The 15,057-nt window shown below is 38.8% G+C and overlaps 1 protein-coding gene across 1 annotated transcript; it reads left to right on the top strand.

The window, feature by feature from the left end:
* Window positions 1–1,172: 1,172 nt before the first annotated feature.
* Window positions 1,173–2,691, top strand: LOC104884507 (24-methylenesterol C-methyltransferase 2). The gene has a single exon (XM_010669170.4). It carries the CDS (start codon window positions 1,350–1,352, stop codon window positions 2,436–2,438), a length of 1,089 nt encoding a protein of 362 aa, XP_010667472.1. The 5' UTR covers window positions 1,173–1,349; the 3' UTR covers window positions 2,439–2,691.
* The last annotated feature ends 12,366 nt before the right edge of the window (window positions 2,692–15,057 follow it).

Raw genomic sequence — 15,057 nt, 5'->3', positions numbered from 1 at the left:
GAATTAAGAAGATATTTTCTTTATTATTTTTTGTGAGATTAAGGGTATATAAATATTTTCAAGAGGGGACACCATAGCTCCCCCCTTGACTTATATAATAGAGATATACAATATTTATTTTGAGTTTGAACTTTGATCATCAACTACTCTAAAAAAATATTGATAAAAGTAAATAAAAATGTAATTGTAAATATTTATGGTTAAAATAAATTTCATAAAAGTGTACCTTATATTAACTACAAGGTTGAACTAAAATTTGAATATTATCTTAGAAATTTTACTATGTAATTTATATATAGTAGTTTTTTTTTTCAATTATATTATGCAGATTTCGACCATTTACACTTTTCAAAACTCATGGAAACTTTTGTTCACATTTATTTTTGTAACTTGTATCAGCATAATTTTTTTGAGGGGTTGATTAGTATAATTTGTTGAATAAATTAGTAAAAATATATTGAATAGAACTTTGATAAGCCAATAAATTTTATTTTTTATTTTCGAAAACTAATTAAAAGTTCACAACTCATGATAGTCGAAGATTCAAATTTTAGACATATAAAATGATTAACATAAAAGAAACAATAAACTCCAATGGCCTTGTTTGGTTGACAAAACAAATCATGAGAACTGCAAATTCCTAGAAAGTAGAAGTATATGAAGTTGTTTGGTTGGCAAAATCATGGGAATTTGCACTTCTTAGGAAGTTCTATTTCCTCCAAAATGGAGGAAGTTACTTCCCTAGGTCCCCCTAAGTAAGTAGAGCTTCCCATAGGAAGTTCTACTTCCCATTATCAACCAAACACAATTTTTACACTTCCCAGGAATTTCAAATACATGAAAAAAATAATTTCCTAAAAAATATGACTTCCCATATACAATTAAACAAGGCCCAAGAGTAAAGGAAATCTCAAACAAAAGAGAACAAACTAAAAATTTTATATTTTATTTTTGAAAACTAATTAAAAGTTGTCAACTCAAGATATCGGAAGATTCAAAATTCAGAAATGAAAATTGATTAGGAAAAAAAGGATAAAAAATTGAACTCCATTGATAAAGGAAACAGATCTCAAACAAAAGAGAAAAAAAAAAAAAAAAAACCAGGAAAGTCCAAAAACCTCTAAATAAAGAAAAAGTGGTCAGAAACTCCAATCACAAAACCAAAGAGACACATAGAATTTTTCTCTTCCTTTTTTTTTTTTAAAAAAAAAAGAAATTAGAAAAACACACACTTAAGCCTTAAAAGTTTAAACCCTTCACGTTCCTCTTCCTATAACATAGTCTTCCTCTTCTTCTCCCCTCTCCCCTCTTTTCTCTCTCTCTCTCCAAAAACGCCATCAAACACAAGCATGGATTCCTTGACATTAATTTGTACAGTGGGCCTCCTCTTCGTAGGCCTCTACTGGTTCGTCTGTATCCACGGCCCAGCCGAACAAAAGGGTAAACGGGCCGTGGATCTTTCCGGTGGATCAATCTCCGCCGAAAAGATCCAAGACAAATACCACCAATACTGGTCCTTTTTCCGCCGACCCAAAGAGATCGAAACAGCCGAAAAAGTCCCTGATTTCGTCGACACTTTTTACAACCTCGTTACCGATATTTACGAGTGGGGTTGGGGTCAAAGCTTCCATTTTTCCCCTTCTATCCCCGGTAAATCTCACCGTGATGCAACACGTCTACACGAAGAAATGGCTGTAGATCTGATTAAAGTTGGTCCTGGAAAGAAAATCCTCGACGTTGGTTGCGGCGTTGGCGGTCCTATGCGCGCAATCGCCGCACATTCACGCGCTAATGTGACTGGAATCACAATCAACGAATACCAAGTAAAGCGCGCAAAGATGCACAACAAGAAAGCCGGGTTAGATTCACTTTGCGAGGTTGTATGTGGTAATTTCCTTGAGATGCCGTTTGAAGACAACACCTTTGACGGAGCTTATTCCATTGAAGCTACCTGCCATGCACCCAAGTTAGAAGACGTATACGCCGAGATCATCCGTGTTTTAAAGCCTGGATCTCTCTACGTTTCCTACGAGTGGGTTACCACTGATAAATACGTTAACGAGAGTAGTGAACATCGTGAAGTTATCCAAGGGATCGAGAGAGGAGATGCGTTGCCTGGTCTAAGAGCGTATAATGAAATCGCTGAAGCTGCGAAGAAAGTAGGGTTTGAAGTGGTGAAAGAGTTAGATTTAGCAGCACCACCAGCACAGCCATGGTGGGATCGATTAAAGATGGGGAGAATTGCTTACTGGAGGAATCACATTGTTGTTACTGTGTTGGCTGCTATTGGTGTAGCTCCTAAAGGAACGGTGGATGTTCATGATATGCTTTTCAAAACTGCTGATTATCTTACACGTGGTGGTGAAACTGGTATTTTTACCCCGATGCATATGATACTTTGCAGAAAGCCTAATTCTGTGCCTAGATCTGATTCTTGATTTGGATTTCATCATCAATGCTGCTCCTGCTATCATGATCAAGATGATCAACATGTTTTCAATTTTATTGATGATGAAGGTAATTATTTAAGAAGAAAAATAGTTTCGATTTTCTGTTCCTCTCATTATCATCATATCAGTACTCTTGTTTTTTTTATTTTTAATTTTTTTTGCCCCCGTTAAATTACTTTTTACTTTATTATTGTTTATGGTTATTTTGGGTTAATTTAATTTAATTAAATTAAATTACATATGTCTTGGTGGATTCCAATTTGCAAAATTGCATATGTTGATTGTATTTTATTTTCAAGGGAACATTTTTGTTTGGAATTTTTTTTTTATTTTATTTTATTATAATGATAGTGTAAGTGAGATTTTGCACTAATTGAAATCGAAAACGCAAAGTTGTGGGAAGTAATTGTTCAATATATAGGTTGCTCATAGAATTTGATATGTACTTGCAAAATTTGATGTTATCATATTTTAATCCAATTTTAGTTACAAATTTTGCTACTCATGTCATGAATCATGATGGTGATGTTGGAACTTTGAGAACTGATGGTGGGTTTGAAGAATCCGTCATTATCTATCTAATTAATAGCCTCTTTTACTATGTCTTGATATAGATCAATTTTGAGGTTTAAACGTAGATGTTACCTTTAATTTAGATAGTGAATAAATTTGTAAGGTACAAGTGTTCACTCGACATTAGTGTCCGAGTGTCAGACTCGACCATTTTGTATAATGTGATGAAGTATTCAAATGAAGTATCATAATTTCTATTTAGTAAAAAACTATTAATTAGAGAATCGTCATAATTAGATAGCATAGCCTTTGTGTGAATTAGGAACAAGAGAGCATGGAACTCGGAAAAAACTTGGTTAACCCACCGGGTAGATTACCCACCCCATAATATAAGGTTGAGGTAATTATGATAGTGGAATCCAACTAGACTTAAATACTAATATTTTAACGTCTATTAGTAGCGGGTAGTCTACCCGGTAGGTTACTCAAGCAATGTCCCATAGAACTCAATTGTGGTGGTGAAATGGTTGTGGCATACTAGTATAATTTAAATGATATTATTTGCATACTATCTCGCCTATGGTATGATATTACCAAAGTACTATAATTAATTGAGGGAGAGCACAATAGGTATGGGGGATGTTATTTCCTTCTCATCGGATCTCTTTTACCATAGGTGCTACAGATGGTCCGATGGATCTATGTTCAAGTCGTCATTTTTGTATACAATGTCATAGATAGTTATACACCTTAGTTTAGTTGTTAAGAATTCTAAATAATTACCATCAAACTCTTTATAACAACCATTAAAGTTGCTCTAAGTACACCCTGGTTATCTTTTGCTTCTTGTTCTTTCGTCGAGCTAGAATTGAGCAATGAGTTAAAAAGCATATATGGTATATCTGGATGAATAATGTAGTTTTGGTGATGGAGAACAGGAGAAGGATCACATGCGACACGTGAGTGCTGTTTTGTTTTTTTATAGCTAGAATAAAAAAGAAAAGAAGAGAGAAGGAAACAGAAGGCAAGGAAAGTGGGGGTAGGGTGGGGAGGGGCACACGAGGGCCACATGGACAAAGAAAGTGGGACCTCAGAAAAATCATCGTGTTCACCACATCGTTGAGATGACATGGTTTATTCACATGCAAACTTGAAACTCCCTCTATTTCTGCCTTTGTGTTTTTGTCAGTTACTCCCTCCGTTCTTATTAGTTTATTTATATTTTTTTGGGATATTTCTTATTTCATCCGTCTCAAAATAAAGTTCTCATTTAGATTTTGGATGTTCCAAAATATAGTTTTTATTTTCATATTTAATTCTTCATTTTTTCGTAATTTGTCTAGAAAAACCGTGTCCCATCATTTATTTGATCTTGAATTTTTTTTCCTTTGTTTATTCAACTTAAATGTTTCAATTAATGTTCTTTCACCAATTATTCTCTATTCTTTCTCCTAAAATCATCTTTTTCCATACAACATTTATTTGAATATACAAAAAATCTTTATTATCCCTCCTAGATTCTAGTTGCATATATTATCGTTAAAAAAAAAAGGAAATGAGAACTATATTTTAGACGGAGAGAGTATTAATTTACTCATTTCTTTTATTTCAATTTTTAGAATGAGAACATTAATTTTTCATCACACATATAATCAATTTTAATATAAAATTATAGTTTTTTTTTTATTTTATGTTCCACAATATTATTTTTTCTAAAATTTTATGTAAAAGAAAAGAATAAATTAATAAAAATCAGATAAAGTAGATTGTTTCTTTTTATTCATTCATTTCAAAAATTTTTTTTTTTTTTTCCTTTTTCGACTTTTGTTTTGTTTCAGTATCTCTTCTTTTTATTTGGCTTTCTAGTGGTAGTGGAAGCGTGGAAAGAGAAAATTGAGGCAGGTAAAGAAAGAGAAAGTGGCAAAAAAGGGGACGTTACTTTGTTTGTGGGCCCCAGCTGTGGCTTTGGATCTTAACAAATTTGTACTACTCTAATAAGTTGGCTACTTGGCTTCTGTCTTGTGCTCTTCTTCCTGCTTCCTGGTCCCTCAACCTGACCTGGAGGTCTGTTACATGTTGCATGTTACATGTTAGTTGCTATAAGTTGTTATATTCATTTTTTATCGTATGTGAAGAAAAATAAAAACTCATGCATTATTGAAGAAGCTTTTTTTTTTATAACTTGTGCTGTCTGTGTCTACTACACAATTTCTTTTTCTTTCCTGGTCCCTTCCTTCGTCACCATTTCGATCTTTTTCTTTAGATTGGTCCCCGACTTCCTAACTTTCTATAGTGGAGTGTGAAGACTATTCGTGAGCTACGGCCTGATAAGGCATGTTGGCCAAAATTTGGTTAATATCTGGAATGACTTGCGAGTAACTTATGACTCATCTCATTACTTGGCTCTAAAGTAGATGAGAAACTTGGAATTCTTTATGCTTCACCCGTTTCTTTTTAAATGTAACTAATACTTTTTCCAAGATTTTTAGGTAGAATTTCTTTAGGATTGATAAACAAAAATGAGGGAAATTAATGAGCTTAATCAAACACCACTACCACCTAATGCCACCACCACCTAATCCACAACTAGCGAGACACCGCCACCACCATCAAGGCACCACCAACACCACTAGCACCGTCGAAATGCAAACGCCTACCACCACCATCTAAATTCTACCAACACTATTGAAATCCACCACCAAACCCCCAACTTCACCACTAACACCACCAATATCTACCAAATAACCGCAAATTCACCACTAGTACCATCGAAATCCGCCACCAAACCCCAAATTCACAACTTACACCACCAAAATACACCAAATAGCCCTAAAAACATCACCACAAGTCGCAAACCACAACCCTAGCCATCGAAGTTCAAAACCCCAAATCAACCGGAAAAAGAGAAGAAGAGATGTGATGGTGAAGAGACCAAAGAGAGGGAGATGAAGAAATGATATTTGTTCGTGGTGGCGTTGGTCGTTGAGAAGATGGAATTAGTGGTGGTTGGGAGGAGATCTTGTTGAGACGGTGAAATTTGGGAAGAGAAGATGAAGAAATGATATTTGTTCGTGGTGGCGTTGGTCGTTGAGAAGATGGAATTAGTGGTGGTTGGGAGGAGATCTTGTTGAGACGGTGAAATTTGGGAAGAGATCGAATTGGTGGTTGCGAGGCTCGTGGCGGTGGTTAGGTTGATAAGGGTGGAGGAGGTGGTGGTTGATGGTGGAAGTTAGTATTGGAAATTATTAGATGCAAAATAGTGGTCGTTGAAGATGATATAGAGGGTGGGGTAGATGGTAGAAAAAGAGAGAGAGAATGTGTGATAGATGGAAGAGGTTAATGTAATAAAGGTTAGATTAATTTTGTTAATAATCAATTAGGGTATATAATATGAGGTTCTAACTTTTAATGAGGGACATGTTAATAATTTCATGTCGACATACCATATCATAAATGGAAAGAAAGAATTTGTTGTATTTAATTTGAAACTAACAAAACTAAAAATTATTGCATTTAAGGAAATGGAGGAAGTACTTTCTTTTGAAGTTATTATAAGTTTCCAAAACACATATATGTTGCTGTATTATATTGTCCATTTCGATTTACTTGTAAAGGAGGGAGGCGCAATAATTTAGGTGAGGGGAGAGAGGGAGAGGGAGGGAGGGAGGGAGGGAGGGAGAGAGAGAGAGAGAGAGAGAGAGAGAGAGAGAGAGAGAGAGAGATGGATCGAGATCTAATGAGGAGAGAGATCGAGAAAATATCTAATAAAGATGGTGTTGTAAGTAAATTGAAACAACTCAATAAAGTAAGTGATGCAAGTAAATAAGAATAGAGTAAGTACTCTCTCCATATTTTTGAAATTCTCCTAAGTTATTTCCTAAAATTACTCAATCTCTTGAAATTCTCCTAAGTTATTTCCTAAAATTACTCAATCTCGTTGTTTGACTTAATACTTGTGGCTTACCATTTTGCTCCACCACATCCTCTTTTTCTAGGCACGTAGTTTTAGATGATTAGTTATTTGATCATCAATTGTTATTTTATTGAAAAAATAGATGTGATAGGAGTTAGTAGGTATTAAAAATAATATTAATTTATTTGATAGAGAGAGTGCAAGGGCCAACAATTGGAGTTAGTAGGTAGTATGAGTGACATTATTTTATTTGGAGAAGATAGAATGTGGGCCAATGGTTAAAAGGTTAAAAGATTAAAATTATAATGGGTAATATCCAAAAATAGAAGTGATAGATGGAAAAAGAAAGTGTAAAAAATATTATGGGACGGAGGGAGTAATTTTTAATTTTTTTTTACTTATGGATAATTAAAGATATTAATATTGAAAGTTATAATTGGTATATGCTTCAAATCCTCTTAGTAAAACTATTAAAAAAAAGGAAAAATTATTCCAATGTTAAATGAAGCTAGTTTTATATTCTTCCTTTTATGGATACAAAACTAGTATGGTAGCAATTATTCAGATATTTATAATCAGCCAACTTGCTAGCCCATGGCCTTCCTTCCACTTTTCATAAGAGGATTGTTAAACATCGCCCCACAATTACTTAAAATCGCCCGAGACTATTTTATTGGACTGTTTTACCCTCTTTTTTTTTAACCACCCACCACCACCTCCCCCATCACCTCCCACTACCCGCCATCACCTCCGTCCTTCTGCCACCCGCCACCTCCATCTGATCTTCTTAGTATGCAAACTGGAGTTATATTCTACAAGCAACATCTGATCTTCTGAGTACCCACCACACAATCGACCAAGGCAAGAGCAAAAATGGTACAATGAGCCGCAGATGAACCGAGTTTAGCTGGTTGTAAACATGCCGCAGATGATCTTCTGAGTACCCATCACCTCCGTCCTTCTGCCACCCGCCACCAACCTAGCGTCGAAATTTTTTTTGAACCATGGGGGCAAACGTCTCGCCGAGACGATCACCCCATGGCCCGAACGTCTAGGCCCGACGTTCGGGCTATGGGGCGATCGTCTCGCCTGGACGTTCCACCCATGGCCCGAACGTCCAGATCCGACGTTCGGGCCATGGGGCGAACGTCCAGGCGAGACGTTCACCCCCATGGTTAAAAAAATAATTCGAGATTTACCTGGCCATGGTTGGCGATGGTGGTGAGAGAAAGGTGCCGGCAGGAGAAAGAAAGGTCGACGAAGAAGGGAGAAGGCCGGCGAAGGAGAGAGAAAGGCCGTGAAGGTGAGAGAAAGGCCGCTAAGGAGAAAGAAAGGTCGTGAAGGAGAAAGAAAGGTTGACGAAGGTGAGAGAAGGCCGCGAAGGAGAGAGAAGGCCGACGAAAGTGAGAGGAGGCCGGCGAAGGAGAGAGAAAGGTTGCTGGTGGGGGATGACAGGAGGTGAGGGTGGTGGTGCTGGATCTGAAATTTGAGGTGAAAAGGTTACCAATGTAATTTTAATTGTTTTGTGGGCGATTTTAAGTAATTGTGGGGGCGAGGATTAGAAGTTCAGTTTTCATAAGTGGAATTTCCATTGGATATGGTAATTAAAAATCCCCCAAACTGATGATCTTCCTATGACAAATTTGTCATAACAGCTTAGGGATCAGGCAAATCTTAGCCACAAGACACATAATCCCCATCAACGAATGTGGGCTTTGTAATGTCGAGGAAGAATCACTAAACCACCTTTGCACATTGCGAGGGTCTCTTTCCTCTGTGGTGCTTCCCAAAATTTTAAAAATGGTTCCCCCACAATCCCTGCTCCTAGTGTTGAACAACCTTTCTTCTTTAAGAAAAAAAACCATGTGTCCTCACAAAATACATTTTCTTACTGTGGAGTATTTGGAAAGAACGAAACGATGTTATTTTCAATAATGCGAAGCTCAATGTTCATCGAATCCTACACAAAGCAAACTTCCTTTTCAACGAATGGACTTTTAGAGAAACAATGGACAATTGTTTCTCTATCAGGTCCCCGATTTCGTTTTCTTCTCCATACATTTCATCCTCTAATCCACGCCATCCCAACTCCATCCTTGTGGCATGGGAGCCACCTCCAACCTCCTCCATCAAACTCAACTTCGACAGGTCGCTTCGCGGTAATTTAGCAGCAGTATGGATTATCCTCCGAGATTCATCAAGAGACCTAGTCACAACCTCTGCCCTCAACCTCGGGTGCACCCCAGTTTTCCTAGCAGAGGCTACGACCTTACATTATGGTATCACTCTAGCCCTATAACAGCAAGTTCACCACATCCTCATTGAAGGTGCCAATCTCATGGTCGTCAATTTCGTCAAAGACCATTGGGATCCTCCTTGGCAGATTGCGTACATCATTCGGGACTTTAGCACTACTTCAACATTTCTCCTCATGGGATATTCGCCACATATTTCGAGAGGCAAATAGAGTAGCAAATTGGGTCGCTAATGTAGGTCATCTAGTAGATTCTCAGTTTTATATAGATGATTGTACGCATCCTACACTTCATAATATCCTTGTAACAGATAAGGTAGGAGCTCCCCTCATGCGAAGCGTCTCCTAACCTTCCTTTTCCTTACTCTTTTTTTTAAAAAAATAAATTATTCTGGTGTTTATATTCTAAGAAAATGAAGTATAATAAGTATTTAAAAACAAATTAAATATATTTAAGTGTGCCCTTATATTTTGGTCCAGCACCTTAACTCATAAGCCTTGGTTAAAGTTCCCTCTTTTACCAAGACTAACCCTCTTTTCTAGAGAGCCTTGACACTCTCCATTACCAATGAAAAAAAAATGTTCAATTCACTAATCTTATCGCATAAGCCGCTAGATTTGAAAGGAGAAAAAGTATCCCTTATCAAGAGAAATAGAGAATCATTGTCCAAATAAGAGAAATAAGTGATTTTATCACACAATTAGGACTTTAGGACTTAGGAGTACATATTTAAAATAAATCCTCTAAAATGTTTGTGTTTTCACGTAATTTAATGCGCTTCTTTAATCATTAATATCTTTAGTTGTATATATGTAAAAAAATATTAAAAAGTTATAATTTAATAATATGTATTGAGACGAATATAACAAGATCCCACTTAACTATATTTATTTTTTATATAAAGACGATAAATTATAGTTAAAACTAGATGAGTATATTATTTTACCTAATATTTTATTTAAAAATAGAACGGATGATATATCAAATTCTATTCCCTAAAAAAACCAATCTCTGAAGTCTGAAGTAGTCCAATATGCATGAGGCAGTACGAAAGTAGGAATGCAATAAAATTAATGGGCCCCACGCTTTTGCCCCACAGCGGCCCACATATATCTCTAATTATACCATGAAGAATTTGCAGAGGGCAATATACGGAGTATGAGCCTCTGAGACAATGCGTTAATAATTTATTTCTCCACTTCATAACAATTTATTATGTTCCATAATGCATCAACCTGGGTCGATAAGATTAATGAACCCGAGTTCACCTGACAAATTGATTCATCGTTCTGGTAGATCACATTTTCAGGTTGTTCCAGTTTCAGTTTAATGCAGGAAGTGTTTGGATATCAATAGTCAAGTGACACTTTTCTTAAAGTATTTTACTTTATGTAATTCACATATAATTAACAAATAGAACATGTATCGTACAAAATTTCATTCATTTCCAATGACTTTAAGTATATACTCCCTCCGTCCCAAATTATTTGCTACATTTGCTTTATCACAAAGATCAAGAAGGGAGTGGGGACCATTGCCATAACAAGAATTAACAAAAAAGCAAATAGGTAAATTGTGGGACCTATGTACTATATATGGAAATATTTACAAAAATCAAGGAGGGAGTGATGACAAATTTGTAATAAAGTGTGGGACCTATGTACTATATATGACAATAGTTGCAAATGTAGCAGATAAATTGGGACACACCTAAATGGCAAAATGTAGCAAATAAATTGGGACGGAGGGAGTATATTGTTTGGACCCATTAAACCCAGTCCAGAGTCCTACGCCAGCTCGCATAGCCACGCAAGCATTGTGGGTCCCACCTACCTTGGCATAGCTGTCAGTCTCTTCAAGGGCCCACAAAGAACATTTCCAGAAAAGGCTACTTCAACAATCCCTAGGAGGTCCATCCTATCAAAAGGTGTCTTCCTATAAATTCCCACTGCTATAAATACCCCTTGTCCCATCAAGGTAAAGATACTAGTAGAATAAATGCTATTTGCTGCGGTTAAAAGTGGCCTATTGCTGCGATTTTCGGCGCGCAGCAATTAAGAGCGCAGCAATAGGTATTAATTATATTGTTGCGGTTTTAAACCGCAGCAATATCGACTAATATTGCTGTGGTTTTTATGCCAGAAATCGCAGCAATATTATTATTTATTATCTGATTGACACGTAATATTGCTGCGGTTTCTGGCCCTAAACCGCAGCAATAGGCGCCAAGCAGGTAAATTTTTTTTTTTTTTTAAAATTTTTCAAGGCCTAAATTTTTTGTGGTTAAAGTAACATTATTATAATAGGTTATATTAGTTACAACAATGTTATAAACACCCAATATAAAGAGAAACTAAAAGGCAGAAAATATATTAAAAAATCACTGTAATGAAAATATAATTACAAAATTAAACAAAAAAACAGAAAATATATTACAAACAAAAATCTGAAAATCGAAAAAAATAAATAAAAACATCACCACTGATAATTTCATTACAGTAGAGGAAGAGAAAAAAGAAAAGAAATTCAGATCTAAAAACGAAAAAAGAAACAAACAAGATCGTGTCAATGACAATCTGGAATTCAGATCGACGAACATCACCACTGGAATTCAGATCAAGAAATAAAAACATCACCACTGAAATTTCATTACAGTAGAGGAGGAGAAGACAAAAAGAAATTCAGATCTAAAAACGAAAAAAAAACAAACAAGATCGCGTCGAGGACAATCTGGAATTCAGATCGACCAACATCACCACTGGAATTCAGATCAAATAATAAAAACATGACCACTGAAATTCAGATCGACAAACAATCTGGATCGAACGGCTTCATGGCGTCGCTCCGTTCGAAGGTGGACGACGAAGATCTATCGCCCCGTTCGAAGGTGGACGACGAAGATCTATCGCCCCGTTCGAAGGTGGATGACGAAGATCTATCGCTCCGTTCGAAGGTGGACGACGAAGATCTATCGCTCCGTTCGAAGGTGGACGACGAAGATCGCTCCGTTCACGCGTGGACTCGTTTTGTTTATGCACGATTCGCCGGTGATTGCATTGATAGAGATGAGAAAGATGAGAGGTTGAGAGAGAACGTGCCGCCGGTGGACGTTGAGAGAGATGAGAGGTTGAGAGAAAAGAGACGTTGAGAGAGATGAGAGAGGTTAAGGTTGAGAGAAGGAAAGAAACGGCTGGTGAGGATTGAGAGAATGAGAGGGGGGAAAACCCTAACGCGGCTTTATATTTTTTTTTAATTATTGCTGCGGTTTTTACCAAGAACCGCAGCAATATATTAAAATATTATTTTTTAATATTATTTTAATATATTGCTGCGGTTCTTGACAAAAACCGCAGCAATATATTTGGTTAAATAGTCAATTTTTTTTCAAAAAAATTTCGGTAGATACTATATTGCTGCGATTTTAAGAAGGAACCGCAACAATATCTTTATTTCATATTTTATATTTATTTTTACGTGATATATTGCTGCGTATGGTAAAACCGCAGCAATATCACCGCAACAAATAACATTTATTCTACTAGTGAGGTATTGAATTCTTACCTAACTAACCAGAGCTTCTCACTCTAGACTCTCTCTCTACCTCAATCATCAACTGACTTGAGCGTCAAGGGGCGATCCCGGAACAACCCCTGGGGTAGTTTTACGTGTTTTGCAGGACTCCGGTGAACAGGTAACCAGCTCAGCTTGGATTAAAGACCTGCTCAGCATTGACCATTAACCTTAATTTCTAGACAGAAATAGTTTGGCGCCGTCTGTGGGGACAGTACAAAAAGTTACTTCACCACCACTCAGCAAGATTCACGTGCTACTCAGCATAACCCAATTCTCATTGTCAATTCAGCAATGGCACCAACATAAAACACTCGTGCCAAACCCTCTACCCATAGGAGGTCAGCGGCCGAACCCTCTCTGCTGCTCGCCGATCTCCCACGGTTCAAACTATGGACCCTAACCAGGAGCTGTCTCAAGGGAAACGGTTATCCCCTCTCGGGAGATACAACGCGCTGACCCCCAACCGCTGTTCGCCACTGACATAACACTCATAGCCGCTCAGTTGCAGCAGAGCCTCATGGAGATGCTGACCACCCTCCAGCAGGGACAAATCCCAAATCACCTCGGCAATGCTCAGCCTCGGGACCACGGCCTGGGCTGCTCCTAGAGGGAAGAGCACGACCCTCGTCAGCTCGCGGACAGCCTAACCGGCAAAGGTCTGAAACCAAAGAGCCCAGTTGGTCTCAGAGGGAGCAATCTAAGCAGGATGAGCGCCCTCCACTTAGGGAGAGGTCAGCTCGTCGCGGTTCAGCCCTCCGAAGAGAGGAAACTCACGTTTCTAAGTCGCCGAGGGGGGACCCCAGACGCAAGCCGGAGGATGCCAAGCATTTCCTCAACGAGAAACACCGCAGTTAGGGGTATGATGCTCGCCAGCTCCTAGACCAAAAAGCAGCTCAGCGGGAGGGGAAGGTGACTCGGCATACTCTAAACCTATGTGATTAGGCAATGGCAGCCTAAAGTTTATGACCCCGTTCATCCGGAAGATCGTAGAGACCCCCACCCAAGGAAAAATCAAAACACCCCAGATCGAACAATTTGCGGGCCTAACCGACCCGGAGGATCATATGGCCACTTACAAGGCCCAAATGAGCGTGCAGACCAGCTGTGAGGCCACGTGGTGCCGATTCTTCACCACTACACTGAAGGGACTCACGCGGAACTGGTTTCAAGAGCTACCTGCCGGAATCATCACCGATTTCGCGGTACTCGAAGATATGTTTACCCATCAGTTCGTGGCCAGGAAGAGGCAAAAGAAAACGAACCTTCATCTTATGGGGGTCAAACAAGAAAAGAATGAGAGTCTAGCCGACTACATAAAGATATTTAATGAAGAATCCCTGAAGGTGTCTGATCTGCGGGATGCAGTAGCCTTTGCCGCCCTCATGTTTGGGCTACAGCCCGGTCGACTCCGATGGACATTGGCCGAGAGCGAAGTCAAAACCTTTTTCGAAGCTATAACCAAAGCTGAGAGGTTTATTCAAGCGACAAACATTTGCCGCCACTCGGACGATGGGGGCAAAAAGAGAAAAGAAGAGGGCAGCCATAGGGATCAACCCAAGCAACAGAATACGGGTGGCCGGTCAGACCGTTTTACCGATCACGGAAACCACCCCCGTTTCAATAAGAATAGGCGAGATATTTACTTGGACATCAAGAACAAGTCCATGCTTCCCCATCCTCTCCCCATCCGGACGTCCGCCTACCGGAGGGACAAAAGCCAGTGGTGTGAGTACCACCGAGAATTTGGTCACACCACAAAAGTCTGCTGAGAGCTGAAGAAGGGATTGGATAACTTGGCCGACCAGGGTAAGCTAAATGGCTACCTTAAACATACAAGCGAAGAAAAGGGGAAGCAGAATTAAGGTCGGTCAGTCCAATAGCGGAGACACTGAGGGATTCATTGGAGTCATTGCAGGTGGCTTCGCCTCAGGAGGCCTAACCAGCCGAGCCAGAAAAGCTCACCTCCAAAACCTCAAACACCAAGTGCTGGATGTCAGCAAAACCGGTCGGACTGCCCGATCATGACTTTCGGGGAGTCCAGCCGGTCGGTAAGCATACCTCACGATGACCCCCTGGTCATCGAACTCAAAGTGGCCAACTCCAGGGTGAAGCGCATGCTGGTCGATAGCGGGTCGTCAGCCGACATAATCACGCTGGAGTGTCTTAAAAAGCTGAAGTACAGTGAAAAGGATGTCACACCCCTCGATCAGCCACTCATAGGCTTCGGGGGAAACTCCGTACATCCGGTCGACTCAATAAAGCTCCCCACTCGGATGGGCGAAAAAGACAAAGGAAGAAGCCTACCAATTGACTTCCTGGTGGTCGACATCCCCTTGCGATATAACATAAAAAT

Source organism: Beta vulgaris, chromosome 1, assembly GCF_026745355.1.
Source record: "Beta vulgaris subsp. vulgaris cultivar EL10 chromosome 1, EL10.2, whole genome shotgun sequence".
NCBI classification, from domain to species: Eukaryota; Viridiplantae; Streptophyta; class Magnoliopsida; order Caryophyllales; family Amaranthaceae; genus Beta; species Beta vulgaris.
Note: the sequence above shows the minus strand (reverse complement) of the source record. Positions and strands in the feature narration are given on the sequence as shown.